The sequence below is a fragment of the Cucurbita maxima genome, unplaced genomic scaffold (genome assembly GCF_002738345.1).
Source record: "Cucurbita maxima cultivar Rimu unplaced genomic scaffold, Cmax_1.0 Cma_Scf00028, whole genome shotgun sequence".
Classification (NCBI taxonomy): Eukaryota; Viridiplantae; Streptophyta; class Magnoliopsida; order Cucurbitales; family Cucurbitaceae; genus Cucurbita; species Cucurbita maxima.
In genome coordinates, this window is record NW_019272044.1 from 2,842,684 (window position 1) to 2,863,504 (window position 20,821).

General features: G+C 35.2%; 2 protein-coding genes, 1 long non-coding RNA gene and 1 pseudogene across 3 annotated transcripts; 2 read left to right on the plus strand and 2 right to left on the minus strand.

Moving 5' to 3' along the window:
* The window catches only part of LOC111465244, an 8,210-nt pseudogene extending 1,308 nt beyond the window's left edge, over positions 1-6,902 (minus strand).
* Positions 6,903-10,087: 3,185 nt separating this feature from the next.
* Positions 10,088-10,267, plus strand: LOC111465253. Its single transcript, XR_002714176.1, has 2 exons — positions 10,088-10,172; positions 10,231-10,267. It is a non-coding gene; the product is annotated as an uncharacterized LOC111465253 (long non-coding RNA).
* Positions 10,268-10,289: 22 nt separating this feature from the next.
* LOC111465249 (ATP-dependent Clp protease proteolytic subunit 4, chloroplastic-like) lies at positions 10,290-14,928 on the minus strand. Its single transcript, XM_023109602.1, has 2 exons — positions 14,426-14,928; positions 10,290-11,050 (listed from the first exon to the last, which is right to left on the minus strand). The coding sequence occupies exons 1-2, from the start codon at positions 14,824-14,826 to the stop codon at positions 10,567-10,569; spliced, it is 885 nt and encodes a 294-aa protein (XP_022965370.1). The 5' UTR covers positions 14,827-14,928; the 3' UTR covers positions 10,290-10,566.
* A 964-nt stretch (positions 14,929-15,892) lies between these two features.
* Positions 15,893-19,593, plus strand: LOC111465250. Its single transcript, XM_023109603.1, has 3 exons — positions 15,893-16,074; positions 16,576-17,016; positions 18,932-19,593. Exons 2-3 carry the CDS (start codon positions 16,820-16,822, stop codon positions 19,401-19,403), a joined length of 669 nt encoding a protein of 222 aa, XP_022965371.1. The 5' UTR covers positions 15,893-16,074; positions 16,576-16,819; the 3' UTR covers positions 19,404-19,593.
* Positions 19,594-20,821: the final 1,228 nt, after the last annotated feature.

Consider the following 20,821-nt stretch of genomic DNA (forward strand, 5'->3'; position numbering starts at 1 on the left):
AAAAAAAAAAAAAAAAAAAAAAAAAAAAAAAAAAAAAAAAAAAAAGAACTTACCACAGAATTCTTGCTAAATAAGTAAAGTAAAATAGTGGAAGAAGAAAAGATAAAAAAACCACTCATACTAATAGAAGTTGTTACACTCTATTTGATTCTAGCATTTTTTTCTCTAATATTTCGTTAAGCCTTGACTTTAAAGAAATCTTATATACGTGTGAAAATTATGTATTAATAGCTAAAAGGCTTAAATTGATTCATTAACGAAACCATTTCTCATTAATGATATGATGAATGAAAGAAACTTCAAAACTTTAGTTAATACAATAAGTAGTTTGAAGTTTTGGTTGATAGAACCTAAAAGTTAGGATGCAATTTTATCCAAATATTAGAAATAGAAGGCATGCTAATAAGCTTAAATACCTCTAATATTCTGTTGAAGCGTAGTTTATATAATTAGTGCTATTACCTATTCATAAAGGACAAATTGAGCTTCAGTGACCGCACTTCCTTCTCAAGAGTATCACACCGCTTCAGAACTGATTGCATATCTGATGGAATAGTTGGTGTCATATTTCTCTCTTTCGCCTCTGCCATTCTGCACACTTTAGAGCTTAGATTTGCACACAAATACGATACAAGAATAGAAAAGCCTGTCACTTTCCCCAAATTGATGAGTGCTAAACAAAATTTGCATCTAATCAATTGCGAGAATTGAATTTTTGCGGTCATAATTTATGCAGATTGAGAGAGAGACTACATACTTTCGTGATCGTTCCACCCGACGCTTTTTTGTGGGATCCCCTTTGTCCACTGCCAGAATTTTAGTGGTTATAAAAAGTATTTTGCTTACATTGGTAATCAATTACAACTTCAGAGCATCCAATAAATTAATCAACTATAAAATTAGAGAAATAAAGGTTGAGCATATTATCATTCTTAAAGTAATCCATGTTTTCTGCAAGCAAGTTGTTCCCTGGAAGGTGATTGTACTAGAACATCTCTAGCTGATACTAAATAAAAGACTACACCAGCCCTAGCAATAGAATTAATTTAGAATGATTCATTTGTGATCTTGTGGCAGGCTTGTTTTTTTAACAATCTTGTGGTGTGTTTGGTTTCAAAAAATGGCAGGATATTTAGAAGGGTTGATCAGTCTTTGGCGTGAAGAAACTGAGTCGCAGCCGATATTTTTTGACATTGTTGCATGGAATGTTCAAATTCCATGACTTCGACCCATATTTAGAAGAAATATAGCCTCCATACATACGTGCATAAAACCAAGTAATTTGGAAAAATATTAGATTAATACAACCTCGTGGTAGTGGCCTCTTAAGTCCTTTTGTAATTATCAGTTAAGTATTATCTTTTTGGACCGAAAGCCCTGTTTGTAGGTTGGGGTTCCTCTAGCGTGAGTCGTGTGTTGATGTGTGTGTATGTTTTGTATGTTCTTGTCTATTCTTTCATGTTTCTTAATAAAAGTTTTTTATGGAAGTTCGGTTATTTTAAAAAAGAAAAAAACTTGTGATTATGTGTTCATCATCTGATGCGTATGACAGGAAATGCATAGATATATCCTTGTGCAAGGCCAGTCTTCTTTGTATCATTCCAAATTTATTGGATGTCCCAGAAGCACGAAAATCATAGGTCTATAAATTGTAGTTTAACACATAAGTGATACCTGAAACAGCTGATGTTACGGACCCATTACGGACTAAACTTCCCCTCTGCAATAAATGCCAAAATAGACAGCAAAAGAAGCTTATTCTGACTATAAGCTTGTAGCAAAAATAGCATAATTTGAAAGGTTTGTACCATGTTGAAAAAGAGCGTACCTTTCTATCATCTTTCAAGTTGTCTATTATTCTTTCTCTGAAATCTGCAGTTCCATAGAATGAAAGTTGAGTTACATAAAAGGAAGGAAAAAAAAAACTTGTTAATTGAAATAGTAGAAACAAATGGATGTGTTTCCACAGTGTACTAGTCAATGTGGTCAAGCGACTTGACTCAAATTTATAAGGCCTCTACAAATGCAGCCTACAGTCTTATTCGTGGAATGGGAGAAGATAATTGATGGATCCATAAGTAACCTAAGTTTAGGAAATTTTCCATTTACTTACGATTTGAAACATACAAAACTCCACTACAATTAAAGAAGTTTTCTGATGACAACCACATATGAGGCCGTGAACGATTATATGGGTGTCAAAAATGTTGCCATTCGGAAATCAAGAACCTTCCTAACCACTAGAATGAGGTAGGAAAAATCTAAAATTATCACTAGATATGCATCCATGTACAAGGCCAACGAGGTTAGAATATAAATCAGAAACGACAGAACAACACAACAAATGTATCATTGGACAGATTGGCTACCTTTTGATCGAGATCCATTTTCAACTTGTTTCCTTGAGCTCTCACTGTTGCTATGAGTTTGATTTGAGTTGCTAGGACCATCATATGCCTCAAACCCGGATGAAACTACTGCTGCTGCAGCAGAAGATTCACTTTGAGAAGGCTCTTGAGAAACTCTACCTGACTGTACGGGATTTACAGGATTTACAGGATTTACAAAAGCTTTGAAATCAATATCTGTTGATAGCCCAACCGTTTCCAAAATTCTATTATCCTTGACTTGAACAGGAGAGACTTCCAGAAGATAGTTTGGTGTTTGATGTAAATAATTGTTACTGCTTCTATTGAAACTAGATTGGCCAATAGTTTCTTGAGCACAAAAATGTGCGTTTGAACTATCCTCCAGTGCCTCTTTATCAATCTGATTATTAGCTTCTTCCGTTCTATTGTGTCCTTCAGCATGTTTACAACTGAAGAAATTTTATCTACATCATACATGTTAGATGCATTGAATGTCGATGCCGATGAATTGGATGGGGATGCAAATGTTACAGGCTGGTTTGGAACCTCACAAGTAGAAAGGTCATTGAAACCCTGCGAGTATGCAACATCTAGTTTCATTGCATGCCCTGACAAGTCATAAATGGACTGGATACCAAATGAGCTTTGATTGCTTTGCATTGCAGCGTACCTCCTCCTAGATATCATTAATAAATAAGGCATTGAAAAACAGACAAGTATAAGTTCAGCCACGTAATTGACATTTTACAATAGAAATCAAGTTTCTATAGAAGGGAATATAAATTGGGTTCATCAATACAACAGGAATGACGTTAGAGAAGGAAGGCTGCAATAAATAATCAGCAGAAATTTGAAATTTCTACAATTTCAATCTGAACTCTGAAAGAAAGATCCATGATAAGGGGGAAAAAACTTGAAATAATCTGAAAATTTAGCTTCTCGAGTGCTTAAAAGATGACATATACGATTATTAAAAATGGCAAAACATTCTTTTATAAAAAATTTCAGTATCATCATGGTGGAAGACTGGTCCACACTATGATTACCTTAGCTCAGATGATCGACTTCTTGTCATAGGTTGAGAACTATGGAACCATGCCTGCAAAAAAACGTGAGATATTTAAAGGTTGTGATGTGCTTTATTAGCCTTAAGTTTTGAAGAGAAGATTAACAAACCTTAGCAAGATATAGGTTACTACCTTGCACTTCACCTTCAACAATATTCCTGGAAGAAGTTCAAAAAGTCAAACACTTATAAATCATCCAACAAAGGAGAGATGCCAAAACCTTTATGTTCTATTCACCTTTTAAAATGTAAGCTAATTTTCATGCTCAAAGAATTTGGGGAACAAGCAAATTCCATTGAAATATTACCAATAGCATAAGAGCTGCGGTTCAAAAAATTGAAGAGCAAACCTGAACACTTGTTGATTAACTCCTGAGACATCATCAGCCACAGAGGCACTTTGTGGACGTAAAATATCATTAATTATTCTCTTTTGATGCTTTCCCACATACTGAGGACTAGACAGGTCAACAATCTCAGAGGAAATCCTACAAAAAAGAAAATAATAATAATAAATAAATAACATAAAGAATAATTATACAAAATAAAAAGATGGAAGAATTGATAATATTTATATCCTTAGAAACAAAACAGATGTTTCTGCTTTTACCTTATTTGCAACCTACCAAGCATCCAAATAAAATTAATTACCGCTACTGATGTTTGGTTAAAAAGCGGAGAACCAATCATAATCAAAACAAGGCATCAGACATATTCACCTCATAAGCATTTTATAGGTGTACTAATTTAACATACCAACCTTCTTGATGCTTGTCGAATGCGATAAGCCGGACCTGATGAGTTGTTGACGTTCTGAAAAAAGAAATAGATCAGCAAAAATATTCATACAAGTTTTCAGAATATGAATGACTAAACTTGAGTCAAGAAAATAAATCTATCTGTATAATGAAAAGATAGAGAAATGTTAGAGTGTCATACTTAACAATGTTGAACGTATAATGTTTTTCTTACTCAAACAATTGCAGATAGTGTTCCAGCTTATCCATGTTATCCAAATAAATTTCAGTGAATTTTCTGGAGACAGTGGTATATTTCTTTGATTGAAGAACAATTTTACATCAGAATCATCATGCCTAAAGAAAGTAATGATCTGTGCAGATTTTTTCTAAGTTACATCAGAAGTATTTCCATCACACTAGGAAGTATGACCATGAAGTCACATTAAGAATCAATAACCTAATAGATCATTTTGGATTTTCTGACACAGGAAACATCACAAATATGATTTTGAAAATCAAGGGTTGGTCATTCATGCCCACCAGAGTATCTGATGTTGTCTAGTTACTGAAGAAATTAAAAAAAAGTAAAGGTGTTGAAAGATCTAATTTATGATTTTACTAACACTCAGCAGCTCTACACAAAAATATTAAAGCATCTGCAAAATACGGATCAAAATCTAAAACGTGGTTGTAAACAGTGAAGTCTAATCTTGATAACAAAATTCTTTTCTTTTCTTGAAAGAGAAACAACTCCATTGATAGATGAAATAGAGGAGTAAAAACTCCAAATGCCTAGAGGTGAATTACAAAAAACACACTTCAATTGAAGATTAAATAAGAAAAGCTTTAATGAGCAAAAGGGAACTTATTCTTCCACCAGAGGAAAGCAATAGAACAAGTTTCATAAACGGCCATTCCTTGTGCCCCGAAGTGTGCCGAAAAAAGCACTACTGATGGCAAGCCAAATGACCTTCTTAGTACCATGAAAAGGATGACCCAACAAAATAGAAGCAAGGAGATCAGAGGTGTTGTTGGGGAAAGGCAAAGACCAACCAAAGCATCCAAAATATAAGCTAAAACCAAAAAGAAAATGGGAAATGCATGAATAAATTTCACGGGGACTCATTACTAGATTCACACACAATGCACCAGGAAGGAGATACGGTGATATAAGGCATTCGCCAATGAGGTTGATTTTCTTTGCAACTTTGTTTAAAAGTGTGAACAGGGCAAACTACAGACAGTTTCAGCAATTCTTGAACAGATTAAAGTTTTATCTTTATTTTCAACGACAAGTAAACAAAGCCAAATAGATAATAGAACTGCTTGCCTCTCCATTTGTTAGCCAGCTTTTGAAAAGTTCCTCACTATCTGTACGGAAGCTCTGAGAAAGATTCTTAAATCCCATCATCTCCATGGTTGGTGTTGACATTCCGATTGAGTTTTCCCCCCAAGATTTAAGAAATAGCTCCTCACTTGCATTTCTATATAATTCTGATACACCCCTTCCTTCCATTTTTATGATAATCTTTGGATCTTTTCGAGACAAAAAGAGGCCTAAATTCTACATATAAATACAGGTTTTAAAAAGGATCATATGCTCAGGCTATCCTTTGAAATCCCCAAATTCAACAAAATAAAAACATAAAAAAAAACCTCAAATTGAGCAGCCTACTCTGTTTGATCTTTTCAGAACCCCAGAACTTCTGTCGAATTCGTGCACATATAGTAAGAAATAATCGTTCTACTCAAGATGTTTGAACTCTTTCTACCCAGAAGAATAAATGGAAGCCCTTCAAGCCGTGGGCACTAATAACTTCAGAAGAATATCACAAACCCGAAAGGGAGCATTTATTAAACCAAAAATTATGATTAAACATATTGCCACAATAGTGATAAGGACGTATGAACTACCCCAATACTGTCAAACCACAACCATTGACTTCATATGATTTGAGAGTTGACAACCAAACCCCAAAACACCGTCCAAGCAATATCACAAGCAGCTAGGCCGGTAATAACTTTTTAGAACTAACAGACGTAATCAAAATGTGTGTATTTGAGGATGCTGCAGAGGGATATATTATTGCTCATTCAAAATTCCCCAGCAAATAGTAGACACATAGATGTGATTTCAAAAGATTTGAAGCATCCATTAATATTGGATTTTGTTGGAGATTCCCATGTCATAATCTGTCGTTTTACATGGAGTATAAGAAACAATTTCTTCCCTATTGGACGTCGTTGTAATTGAAAAGGTATGTCCAATATTTAAATCCCCAATCAAACAAGCAAATAAGACTTATTCCATCAATACAATAAAATAACCTAAAAGTATAATGAATAAATTAAAAAATACTTACGAGATAGAGCCAGATCGTGACGGCGACATGAAAATGACCAATAGCAACTGTCTCTATAATCAAATATGAAGCCGCTGAAATGGCGCTTTCATGATTTAGCGTATGCTGCAGGAGAGAAGGCCTTTCGAGTTTCTGACCTGAAAGAAGCCGACCTGTTCGATCAACGAGCGAATTACGCGGTTTCTCGTTCGGATTCTTCACATCCATCCATTGATTGAGGTTTCGTCTGTTCCATTGTTAATGAATTTTTTACAGAAATTTTCAACATCGCCTTTTTGCTCCTCCCGATGAAGGAAATCTTGTTCTTCGTTTCCCCTAAAGTGAACAGTTTCCCCTAAAGTGAACAGTTTCTTGAGCTGAAGCATGGCGGCAAGTTTTGAATAACTTCTGTTAAATTAAAATATTTATTCAATAATAATATTATAAAAAATAATTGTACAAATTTTTTAGTAACATAAAACATTTTTAAAAATTAATTAATAATATTTATATTAACAACAAAATTACTCTTATTTAGACGTAATCGGAGTTCATTTATATACCTTCATTTACTTGGGTGTCGTGCTATTCTTCCCCCGTGTCTCATCTTCTCGTTCTCGATGAAAATGAATCGAGAAAAGAAGGTGCGTACGAGAGAAAAAATGCTCATTATGTCATTCAACCCTCATAATTACTCTAATTTGAACGAGGTCTCGATTCATTTATGTACTTTTTTACTCATAAGTCATATAATTTGTTGACGATAGGTATAACACGTTTTGGTGTTAGTGACAGAAATGTACTCGCACGTATTGGTTGACGATAACAAATAAGTCATACTTTAACGTATTTGATGTCAAATTTCATTCTCACGGGAAAAATGCTCATTATGACATATTTTACTCCCGCTCCAAATGTCGTTGAATTAATTTTTTTATATATATATTAAAAAAAAATAGAAAACTAGTTGATATATTCCATCTAAAATTTAATTTTATATCAAATAAAACGTGACTTTCAATTTAGTTTATTAATTGTATTTTATTTTTAAAAATTAAATAAAATAACATTTAATAAAATTTAGAAACTAAATAAATACAAATAATTTAACGTTAAAAATTAAATTAATTTTCAATACAATTTGATTTATAATATATATATATATATATATATATATACACATAAGCAAGGGTCAGTTTCGTCATTATTGAAATAAAAAATGTTGACGTGTTGATTAAACAACTCCCTCTCACATAAAATATTAATAATTTGGAAAAGATCAAATTTGTCATTTTATTTGGAATGAGACGTTCAATTATGTACAATTATTGACTTCTATTAAATTAATTGTTTGAAAATAATAATAAATTTATAGTACAACGTAATTAAATTTATTTCATTATTAAATTGTCCCAAGATTTTCAATAATTTATAAGTGTTTAAATAAATGGTAAATTTGATATTTTCCTTTTTATTTTAAAATAAATAGTCAAAAATGGCGATGAGAAGAGTGTGAAGTAGCCAATTTGATATTATCAATTTATAGGTGTGTTTATAATTCAAATTAATTTGAAACAAAAAAGTTTTGTTTCAATTTAGGGTGAGTTTATGAATAAGGTCGTGGAATCACTCGAGACTTTGAATCGAAGGAATAGCCAAACTAAAGTCTCTGAGCCAAAAGGTAGGGATTTTAATGCTATTAAACCCTACCGCTAGCAGATATTATCTGTTTTGGCTCGTTACATACAGTCGTTAGCCTCACAATTTTAAAACGTGTCTGTCATATAGTGGATATAGCAAGTTATCGTTGCAAACCCCGAGATATTATTGCAGCAAAGGATGAAAAAAAATCGAGAGCACTGTTTCAAAATTATCTTGATTCATCCCTGCTTCAGGAATTGCCAAAACATTTGACTCTTCCGCCATTGCAATATAAAGGAGTAATCAATCTGTGAATGTTTGATTAATCCACCACACCACCTAAATGGTGTGAAAGTTATCTTATTTATAATCAAATGAATTACAAGGATATGGAAATAGTAATAAATGGAAATAACAATAAATGGAAAGATACCTATAATAATAAGGCAAATATTTATTTGCCTTATAATAAAATATCAAATATAGTATATTTGGTAAACTATAATTTATTACTAAATATCCTTAACACCCCACCGCAAGCTAAGCGTCGGATTTAAACGAACGTGAAGCTTGAATCTGAAAAATTCAAAGAGGTTGAGAAACACTTTTCATGAAGATGCTAACAACTCGGTTCTTGGCCATCAAAAATTGCAGAGGGATCGCCGCTCAGCGGCGATGCTGCCTTGGCTTCGGCGAGAATATGTCTAACCCATGAAGAGAGATTGTCGCTTAGCGACGATGCTGCCTTGGCTCTGGTGAGAATATTTCTAACCCCAAGAAGTAGAAGGGGAAACCTAGAGCAAGGGACAAAGACAATGTTGAAGCCGGAAGAGTCGCCACATTGGGCGAAGGAGCCAATTTTGGCGAGAAGGGCAGTCGGAAGAGTCGCCACATTGGGCGAAGGAGCCAATTTTGGCAGGAAGGGCTGCGGCAACATGGTTGGCGAATAGGCCAGTGCGGCACCTAGATTCCGAAGGTAAATCTCTGCAAAAGGTTGATGGGCTTGTCGAGATTCCGTATATTTCTGAAGAGAACACTGATGAGGATCCTGAGATTAGGGTTTCTGTGAAGGATGAAGGGTTGATTGGGAAGAAAATGAGAGAGACTATATTGGTCAAGGGGAAAACCGATTAAGTTAGAAAAGGTGAAGTTGTATGTACAGAGTATGACGAAAGGTGATTTGGAGGTCAATAGGGTGGAGCCGAAGAGTAATCAATCGACTCCGACTCCGGCAGCCATGAAGACTGCCCCTGCGGTGTCAAAACCAGCAGGGGTGGTGGAGAAGAAGATTAGAGGATTCAAAAGCTATTGAAAAGAAAGAATCAGGTCGTTAAACCGAAAGGGCTTTGATACCATGTGAATGTTTGATTAATCCACCACACCACCTAAATGGTGTGAAAGTTATCTTATTTATAATCAAATGAATTACAAGGATATGGAAATAGTAATAAATGGAAATAACAATAAATGGAAAGATACCTATAATAATAAGGCAAATATTTATTTGCCTTATAATAAAATATCAAATATAGTATATTTGGTAAACTATAATTTATTACTAAATATCCTTAACACAATCATATAATAGATAGTAAATGGATCAGTTTGAAAATAAATAAATTGCTCGTTGTAGAATCTAACTAAAAAACAAAGGTTTGAAAAGTAAAGTTTTGATCCGAAAGTTTTTCTATCATTCATAACAGGTCCAAGTGGATAATATTTGCAAACTGCGGGCTTAGATAGTTAAAAATGATATTAAAGTTAGACACCGAACAGTATGTCAACAAAGACGCTGAACTCCCAAGGGGGTGGATTGTGAGATCGTTGGAGAGGGGAACGAAACATTCCTTATAAGGGTGTGAAACCCTCTCCCTAATAGACGTGTTTTAAAACCGTGAGACTGACAAAGATACGTAACGGGCCAAAACAGACAATATTTGCTAACGTCAGGCTTAGGCTGTTACAAAGTAAAAACAAAATTAAATTGGTTAAGATATATTTCTTCGATCAAGATGTCAAGAACCTGATCATAATTAAATTGGTTACGACAATCAAATGTTTTCGATTAAGAGATCAGAGGATTAAATCACCGTATCGCCAAATGACGATTGGAAAAATGACGATATTCATGAATCAATCAACAAATATACACTGCCAATACAAAAATATGATTCAATGCCAAGTTTTCCTTTCTCAAGAATGCTAATTTGATAATGTCATAGATAGAAAAAGAGTCCAAATTCCCAATACCTCTTTAACTTGTGGTAAGTAGAGACGAAGGTGATGAGCTCAGCAAGTTCCAGAATATTTCTGGTTTCCGCTTACCATGACTTTGCTCACACATAAGATTCTACAAGTGAATCATATAAATCGAAAGCCTAGAAAACGGTACATTGAAACGCTTGAAACTAGTATATCTCGTCGTCGGGGACATCTGGTGAGAAGAATTTTTTGGGATCTTTACTAATTTCTATATAATTTAAACTTGCCTTCACTCGTTCTGGCACGGGTACGAGAGGTATAATGCTGTCCTTGTCGATCACTCCATCAATCAATCCATATTCTACAGCCTCTATGGGGGACATATAACGATCCCTATCGATATCTTTTTGGACCTTTTCAAATGGATGGCCAGTGAACTCGGAAATGATTCTTGTAATGTTGTTCTTGTTATGCATGATTTCACGTGCTTGAATTTCCACGTCTATTGCTTGCCCACTCGCCCCTCCAAGAGGTTGATGAACCATAATACGTGCATTGGGCATCGCAAGACGCTTTCCTTTAGTGCCACCACCGAGGATTATGGAAGCTGTTGAGGCTGCAATGCCTAGTGCAATAGTAGAGACATCGGCTCTCACGAGCTGTATGACATCGTAGATAGCCATGGTTGCACTAATGAAAACAACATTAATAGAAGGAAATCAGGCAAGGGTAATGTAATACAACCAAACACGAAATATTAACTAAGAAGACTATCGACTTTCAGAATGATAATGAATATGATGCAAAAATGGATGAGATCAGGTGCCACTCATCGAAAGTTGAACCTAAATTTCCAAGACAGAAGAGGGAAAAACCAACATATATAGTAAAAACGCCTAATAATTGATATTTCCAGCTTCAAATAAATAATGACAAGAATTTTTATAAGTATGATTATATAACACTCCTACTTCTAAAATTTGAAGTCCTGGAACACACAAAACAAATGAAACCACGTAACCTAGTCTTCCTTCTGCCCCTGGCCTGTTCTTGCTAGATGTACAGGTTTGTCCGAAAAGGGTTTGCTTTATACGATGGGGAATGAGCTTAGTGTTGGATTCCACATCGGCTAATTTAGGAAATGATCATGGGTTTATAAGTGAGGAATACTAACTCCATTGGTATGAGGCCTTTTGGGAAGCCCAAAGCAAAGCCATGAGAGCTTATGCTCAAAGTGGACAATATCATACCATTGTGGAGAGTCGTGTTCGTCTAACATGGTATCAGAGTCATGCCCTAAACTTAGCCGTGCCAATAGATTGGCAAATCCTCGAATGTCGAACAAAGGACTCCAAAAAGAAAAAAGGAGTCAAGCCTCCTCGAAGGTACGAAGGCAGTAAAAAATGACTAAGACTCCAAAGGAGTCGAGCCTCGATTAAGGGGAGGCGTGCTTTGTTCGAGGGGAGGTGTTGGATTCCACATCGGCTAATTCAGGGAATAATCATGGGTTTATAAGTGAGAAATACTAACTCCATTGGTATGAGGCCTTTTGGGAAGCCCAAAGCAAAACCATGAGAGCTTATACTCAAAGTGGACAATATCATACCATTGTGGAGAGTCGTGTTTGTCTAACACTTAGGATCTCAATCTAGGAAGATAACTGGTTTGATTGCTTGAAAGAAGACCGAACTTGGGGGACATTCGGCTGAAAAGGAATCTGCTCGGTACACAACTGGGAGACTGTGGTTTGGATTATGACAAAGTTAGAAAGGTGTGTTCGTTAATCAAAATAAGGATTAATAGATGTGGAACTTATTAAACATAACCTTTTCTGACAAATGGGCTAGGTAGAGTACATAATTTCTTCAGATTACACCTCTCACGAGCATCCTTATGTAGTTGCATATCAATATACAATTTGAAAATAGCTGATTTGGTGGTGAATGATAGATTTACCATTAGCAAGTAGTTGCACATCAAAGATGCAAAGAGAGGATCATGAAAAGGTCATTCATAAGCCACAGAATTCTAAATTAAATTACTCTTGAAGATTTCCTAATGTACATAAAGGCCATGCAAACCATGGATACAAAAATGTTTCCATGGTTTGCTGATATTCCCATTCATGTAGAAAAGTAGAGTAGATGAATACACTTGACTCTAGACATAGACACAAACACATTAAATTCCTCAGTGGTCGCCCAACAGGCACATCCCTTCTCCAAAGAAGAAAGAATCTCAAAGAGGCAACATGTCACCAGTGCAGTTCAGAAAGAAACATTCAATTCTTGGTTTGGCCAACATGCTTACTCACTTAGGAGGAGTGTTAGCGCCTATCTCAAAGGAGCACTGATTTAGGAAATTGGTCCTTATAAAATGGGGTTCTTGATTGGCTCAGATCATCCATCAAGTCGACAGAGAATATCATTTGGTCATTCATTGTGAGGCCAGTTATTTGGTAGATTTGGAATGAATTGAACTTGAAGATTTTCAAGACAAAGAAACTCTCCACTCGAAGTCCTAAAAGCCTATTGTTTCATAGCTCCTTATTGGTGTAAAAATATGGTTCATTTTCTTTTTTTATAGATTTTTTTAGATTTTTTTTTTTTTATAAGAGACAATTTCATTGATGATTGAAATTTACAAAAGGGAAGTAATATCCATGGTATTTACAAAAGACCTTCCCAATTTGCAATGAGTGAGGTATAACTATAGGAAGTAAAAATATTAGACAGTTTACACCAAGATATAGCTTGGTAAACAACATTGTCGAAAAGTTTTGTAAGTATGTGTTTTTCTACAAATATTCTCTGATTTCTTTCTTTCCACAATTCCAAAGGAAAGCCATGATGAGATTTTTCCATAGTAGGACTTTTGCATTCTTGAAAGGGAGTACGTTAAGGCCATATCCTATATATCCTTTACCTCCCTAGTAAATGTGAGATGTCATCCGAATATATTGAGAATCGTTGTCCAAAAATATGGTTCCTTTTCAGATGGGTTTACCTATTTGTATCATTTCATTTAGTCCGTGAAATTGATTCCTATCCAGAACGGTGGGGGGTTCATAACAGAATCACATGTAAACCTTTGTGCAACATGTTGTTAATTGAATAAAAAGATGGTCCCCATCATTAGATATGCAGGGTAAGCAAAGAGATAAAGCCATGGAAGGGATCATCTTTTGAATCCAATCACAAGTGTTTAGGCTCTTGTAAGTCATATCCCAAAGGAAGAACTGAGAGTTCTCCTTTCAAACCAAAGAAAAAAGGGTTTATCTAACCAGCCTTCTTTACAATTCAGCTGGAGATTGGCAGATTTCATTGATGTCCCCCCGACCATTGCCATTTTTTAAAAGGACACTGATAAAAGAAATCTCATATTTAATCAATGTCAGCTCTAGAACCTAAGTTTCACAAAGATTGCCAATCGCATATTTACTCGATTAAGCCTCTTCTAGGGGGACTCTCTTCACCCAAGCATCCACTTTGAGAGGAAGGCGGTGTTTCTAGTCCTTACATTTCAAATTCTCAAGCCACCCAAAGAAATAAGAAGACCAGCAAAGTTCCGCGTAACACGGTAGACTAACACTCATGCACGGTTCTTTCTTTTCTTTTTTTTTTTTTCTTTTTTTAAAATAATTTCAATGTTGAATGTTCATATAACTTTCATCATTCACAAGCATTTCTATGGATAGCTAGGTGCATAACATGAATATCTCTATATATTAAAAGTAATTTTCCATTCCAAGTTCATTGATCTACAACGAATCCTAGATTTTCAGTGACCCAACTCACCACCGGAATGAATGCCCCCATTCGTACGCTAACCGTTTGTGAAGCAGATGAAGAAAACTATATAGAAATTGCGAGAGGCAGAGATCAAGTAACGTAGGCTAACTCTTGCATTCGGCGCGGTAAGGAAAGCATATGAAAGTTAGGCATAAATCGCATATTCCTAGAAATAAAATTACCTAAATCGTTTGGAAAGAACACAAATGAGCCCGAATTTCATATTCCATACTTCACCAACTACATTATGCACAAAAAATCACCTCGTGAATACCTGAGAGAGCCGCCAGAGGAATTAATGAAAAGTCTGATATCTTTAGTAGAGTCCTGAGCATCCAAGAGCAAAAGCTGACTGATAATAGCATCCGCCACAAAATCATCGATGCTGTTCCCCAAGAAGACAATCCTCTCCCTGAGAAGCAGTCCCATAGCGTCAGTCTCGGCGCCTCTCTGGGCGGCATCCGGCGTTTGCGGACCCGTCATATGAACAGAAGAGGACGTAGCTAGGGTTCTCGAGGGCTTACGAGCGGTTGTTTTGAGAACCGATGAAGCCGAAGGAAAAGAAAGACCGGATTTGAGCTTTGGATAGAAATTTGACGGTTTCCCATGAGAATTGAGAAGGCCGAGAGAGGAGGCATGAGGAATCAGAGTAGAACAGCGTGAAAGAAGCTCCATGGATTTGCAGCACTGCTCTACTTCAGCTCTGAAACCAGGAAGAAGCTGATAGACGATGAGTTTGGGGATTTGGTTGGGTGAGAAGTACAGAAATACAGAAATACAAAAATTTGGGGAAATTCGGCAATTTTAAAAACCCACCCATGCATTTATCAAAATAGCACTTTGTGCCCCAAATTCTTAACTCAATTTTATCTATAAAATATAAATATTAATACATTTTCTTTTTTACAAAAATTAAATTATTATTATTACTATTACTCTCCCATATTTTCTTGATATTTTTACCTATTTTTAATTTTTTTATTATATATATATTAAACGAATATAAGATTGAACCGTAGACTTTTAAAATATCGATATTTGAGTATTTTTTATCTTTATTTTGGAATTTTAAATCTATGGAAGGAAAATGATAAGCCCCAACAAGATTGGATTTTACTCAGCTAGAGGTCTATCTAGAATCCTTGCAAGCATTCACAAAAAAGCTAACTTAACCAATTGATTACCACCAAAAGTTGGTTAGAAGATGAATGACCTTAAATTAAACTTGAAATCTATAATGGTCAATCTTAGATTCCAAGACGACTCACTCCATAATTAGCTTTATCAAAACTAATTCAATGAATCGGTTTAAACATCACCACTAAAGCAAGGTTTGAAAAATAATAACACAAAAAAAGTATCAAGAAAACATATAGGTTTTGTTTGTATTCAACAATGATTCTCAAACATGAATATTATATACATTTTAAACAAACTACAACTACCAATAAAAGCGAGTAAATACAAGTAAATTATTTTTTTAGTAAAAATAATTTATAAAATTTTTAATTGAATTTAAAATTGTAAAATTATATTAAAAAACGAACTAATATAGTATTTTATATTAATTTATTTTTTGTTAAATTAAAAAAATATATAATATAATTAAACTAACATAAGGTTCGAATTATTCGCTTAAATTTGTTGTATTTAAAAAAAAATATTATAAATTATAAAACAAAAATTATTTTATAATTTTTAATTATTATTATTTTCTAAAACATCCTAGATTTTTTTTTTCTAAACCCTAATTTACCGCCACGCCTTTCCTTCCCATTACTAGCTACTGTATCCCGACTCTCCCCAAGCCGCTGACCTCTTCTGCCTGACGCCATCTCAACGGCTGCCGCCGCACGTTGCAGTCTCAGCCTCCCGGCGATCTCACCGCCGCTCCCTCCCTTTCACAGTCTTTCGCCTCACCGAGTAATCAGCGTTACTTGCTTTGTTGTTGTTTTTTTTTTCCTTAGAAAATATTTTTTCTTCCAAACCAGGGTGTTCCAAACAAGGTTAATGTGCCATATCTGAAATTCGTATCAATTTTACTTCGGCACTTTCTCGATACATGCTTCTTCTAACCGGAATTTACATTTTTTTTTTATTGCGATTCGTCAGAACGGAAATGGATCCTTGGTTTTGATTTATGTCTGTCTTGTTTGTGTTCTGTGGAATTTTATCCGTTTTTCTTGATTTGTGTGTGATTTGCAATTTGCAATTTGGATCCTTTGGCCGAATGTGATGCTGTTTCTATAACTAGCCGGCGATTAAGGTGTAGATAATGATAAGTGATAACTAAGGTGAATGGCGTCGTTTTCCGATTTCCGACTGATTCGACTGAATATTTCTCACATTTTCCTTTTCTGTGATGGATTTTTCTTTCTTCGGCGAAGGTTTTTTTATGCTGATGGATTTTGTTATGCTTCCTAGGTGATAACAGAGCAACGGACTGTAACAACACAAATTGCTTATGAAAATTCTATTCTTACGCAAGTCCTGCTGCACAAAATACAGTCCCCAACCTGTACCGTTTGGAATTTCATCGAGCTCGATCTTCTGTCTGTAGAAGCTTGTTGGCAGTAATTCAAACTCATTTTCGCACATCGTTCTACTTCTGTTCCTATTGTTTGGAGTATTTTTGGATCACAGCTGATTCTACAAGAGAGAGTAAAAAATGGCCTTTAGAGGAAAGGAAATGATGAAGAAGATATTGAAGAAGGTTGGAGAAAACAATCTTGCGCCTGGAGTGAAGGATTCATTGAAGAAATGTATTCCAGACTCCAAAGTGGTGATGAATAGGGCGAAGCGCGGCATTTTTGCTGGCCGTCACATCCAATTCGGTAACCGTGTCAGTGAAGACGGTGGCAATAAGTATGAACCTCTGTTCTTTCCTTTATTTTTTTCAAAATCTTGCGTCGTTTCTCTCTGAATTCGGTGGCGTGAAACCATTAGTCCCTTTCCCAATATGAGAATAGCTTAACGGTTAAATGATATCATGTTAAGTCCAAACCGCTAGGTGATATTGTTCTCTTTGGACTTTCCCTTTTGAGCTTCCCCTCAAGGTTTTAAGATGCGTCTACTCGGGAGAGGTTTCCACACCCTTGTAAGAAATGTTTCATTCCCCTCTCCAACCAATGTGGGATCTCACAATCCACTCCCTTGGAGGTCAGCATCCTTGCTGACACACTGCCCAGTGTCTGGCTCTGATACCATTTGTAATAGCCTAAGTCCACCGCTAACAAATATTGTCCTCTTTGAGATTTCCCTACTGGGCTTCCCCTCAAGGTTTTAAAATGTGTCTACTATGGAGAGGTTTCCACACCCTTGTAAGAAATGTTTCATTCCCCTCTCCGATCAATGTGGGATCTCACAATCCACCCCCTTGGAGGTCAGCGTTTTCACTGACACACCGCCTAGTGTCTGACTTTAATACCATTTGTAATAGCCTAAGCCCACCGCTAACAGATCTTGTCTTCTTTGAGATTTCCCTGCTGTGCTTCCTCTCAAGGTTTTAAAATGTGTCTACTAGGGAGAGGTTTCCACACCCTTGTAAGGAATGTTTCGTTTCCCTCTCCAACCAATGTGGGATCTCATAATCCACCCCCTTGGAGGTTAGCGTCCTAGCTGACACACGGCCCGATGTCTGGCTCTTATACCATTTGTAATAGCCTAAGCCCACCGCTAGCAGATATTGTCCTATTTGGGATTTCTTTGTTGGACTTCCCCTCAAGGGTTTAAAACGCGTCTACTAGGGAGAAGTTTTCACACCCTTATAAGGAATGTTTCGTTCTCCTCTTCAACCAATGTGGGATTTCACACATCAACCTCTACCCTTTTTTTTCTTCGAACTAGTTCAAATTTCCACACCCACACCCAAAAAAAAAAAAATAATAATAATAAGAGAGAGATCTTTAGTCCCTTTTAATTGCATAGCTTGATTTATTGTTTTTTACAATTGCAAGTGAAGGCGCCATAAATGAATAAATTCATAGCATCAAAGACATTTGGCAGAAAATTCTTGCTGTTACTATTTCAAAACTTACGTCTTTGTGTTCATGCTTCTGATTTTTTCTTATCTGTTTGTTACTGCCTTCTTGATGAGTGTTTGGATTTTGGATGCGGGGTTAGCATATGAGTTAATTGTTCTGCTAAAACTCTTATCCACACTACTTGATTACGAATTGTAGTTAGAATCAAGTGGAGATTTTGTAATTGCTTTGCTCTGAGGTTTTTATGCCCCACTCCTTTTGTCATTCTAAGAACATGTGGAGGAACCCTAAGATAGGGTGATTGGGGGCGTAAAGTTGGGCTTCAGCGCGTGTCTCGCTTCCTAAGCCCAACAGCCCCGACCCTCTGTTTGACATCCCAAGTTCAATTAGAGAAACCAACTGACTCGAACAACATCCTACTATTCAACCCCTCCATCGATCACTATTTCAACCCAAGCTTCCTAAACTTGTGCCCCCAAATACAGAACCTGTGAACCCAAATGATCCATTAGAAGTTGGGAAGAGAAAATGTACTTATAGTTGTGTTTCCTTCTGTGTGTGAACGTTATTGGCTTTTGCTGTATATTTGTAGCCTTATATTTACATGTCAAGGGTATGCCTCTCTTGCTCTTGTATTCAGAAATTCGAGAGCACAATATAATAATTTCGTTTTCTTCCTTTGTTTCGGCCTTATGTCATATAAGGGTTCGGTGCGTTTTACGATTATTTACGATTATTTTGTCATGCTATCAATTTTCAATTTTGGAGTATTAGCCGTAATGTGCTGGTGCTTATAGGTCAAGAAGGAGCTGGAAACCAAATGTCCAAGAGAAGCGACTTTTCAGTTATATTCTAGACCGCCATATTCGAGTTAAAGTCACCACTCATGCCCTTCGATGCATCGACAAGGCCGGTGGAATTGATGAGTATCTGCTGAAAACTCCATACCACAAAATGGACACTGAAATTGGGCTGTTTTGGAAGGCAAAAATCGAGAAGCTGTACGAAGAACTCGGGCAGATGGAGGTCGTTTTCTTCTCACCAGAGGACGAAGCTAAATTTGAACAGGGCTTTAGAGACCTGAAATTATCCGAGAGGGCAGCACGAAAGGAGACGAGAAGACGGATGTATGGTAGTTCGACCCAACGTGATCAGATCGAAGAGGGACAAGCAGACCGCGTTGGATCTAGTGAGGAAGTTGCAGGTTCCGAAGGAGGCTCCCATGGTGATGATATGGTCCACAGCAATGGGTTGCCAACGCCTAATTAATTATAGGACTTTTTTTCCAACCAAGGAGTTCAAGCCTCGACTCGTTCCCTACCTTTTCCAAGATTTGTTTCCTCTCATTTTCACTTGGTTTAATGTTTAATGTATTCAGATAGAAATGAGAATTGTTTTTTGGAAATTGAGATGTGAAATCTTAGAACCATTTATTGTTCAATAAGATTGGCTTAATGTATGAAAAAGATCGTCTCATATTTTGTACTACCCTATCACTCAGAAGATGGGGATGGGGAAGGCTTTTGGTCCTTCTCTTTCCATGTACATCTCTTTTTCTATATCCATCGCTACATGATCACGTTGCCTATTTATTACTTTCAAGCTTGAAGATTATTCCTCCGACTAATACGAGTTTTGTTTTTTATCGTTTTCTCCACTATATTTTTAAAATAAAGGTTTAGAAGTAAGTAAGTAGATATGAAACATACTGTTAATCTTGCTGTGGAACAGACTATTATTGCGAAAATCAGTGAATACAACCAACTATCATTAAGAATTTCATTTTTTTGGACCAAAACAGACAAAGGGTGGAATAAGTGTTCGTATTGATTAGATTAATCAACCTAAGTTAAAGTAAGAATTTAGAATTAATTTTCTATCCGAAATTCAAATAACAAATATTATATAAACTCTATTTTTCTCTATTTTTTTTTAAAAATAATAATTATGGATAAGTCTCGTATTTTTTGTGTGATTTAAAATATTTTTTTGATTAATTTACTTTATTTAATTAAAATGTAGAATTACTATTATCTTTGTTGGAATAAAATTATAATTTATTCAGATTAATTAATCATACTTCAAAATATGTGTAATTTTTTAATTTCAAATCTCCAACATTTGGTAACCAAACTTAACACAATTTCTGTTGGAAATACTAATATTTATTTTATTTTATTTTGGAAATTAAAATATTTGTAATAACTTGGTCAACAAGCCAAGCCTCTCCTCTAAAAAATATACACGTTTATTCCGACGGAAACCACGGCTGTGATCCGCAATCGTACAGCCCGGTTATCTTATCATTAACCCACCATTTTGTAACTCCTAGGAAATTCCATTGTACTTTGAAGGACGATATATTTTTTAAAAAATTTTAATTTTAATTTATTTAAAAAATAATTGTAAGTTCCCAACTTCCATATTTCTCAATAAATGTGATTTAATTAAAAAAAAATATTTTATCTTTATTTAATTTAGCTATTTTTTAAGTATTAAAAAGTGTAGAATTTTTAAATTTGTATTCAATATATCAATTACCTTTTTATTTTTAATTTTAATTTTATAGATAATATTACTATTTTATATTTTAATTTTAAAAATATTTAATAAATTTTTAAACTCTCATTTAATTTAAATTTAAGATTTATTTTTTAGTAGAAATTTAAATAAAGGGTAAAATAGTA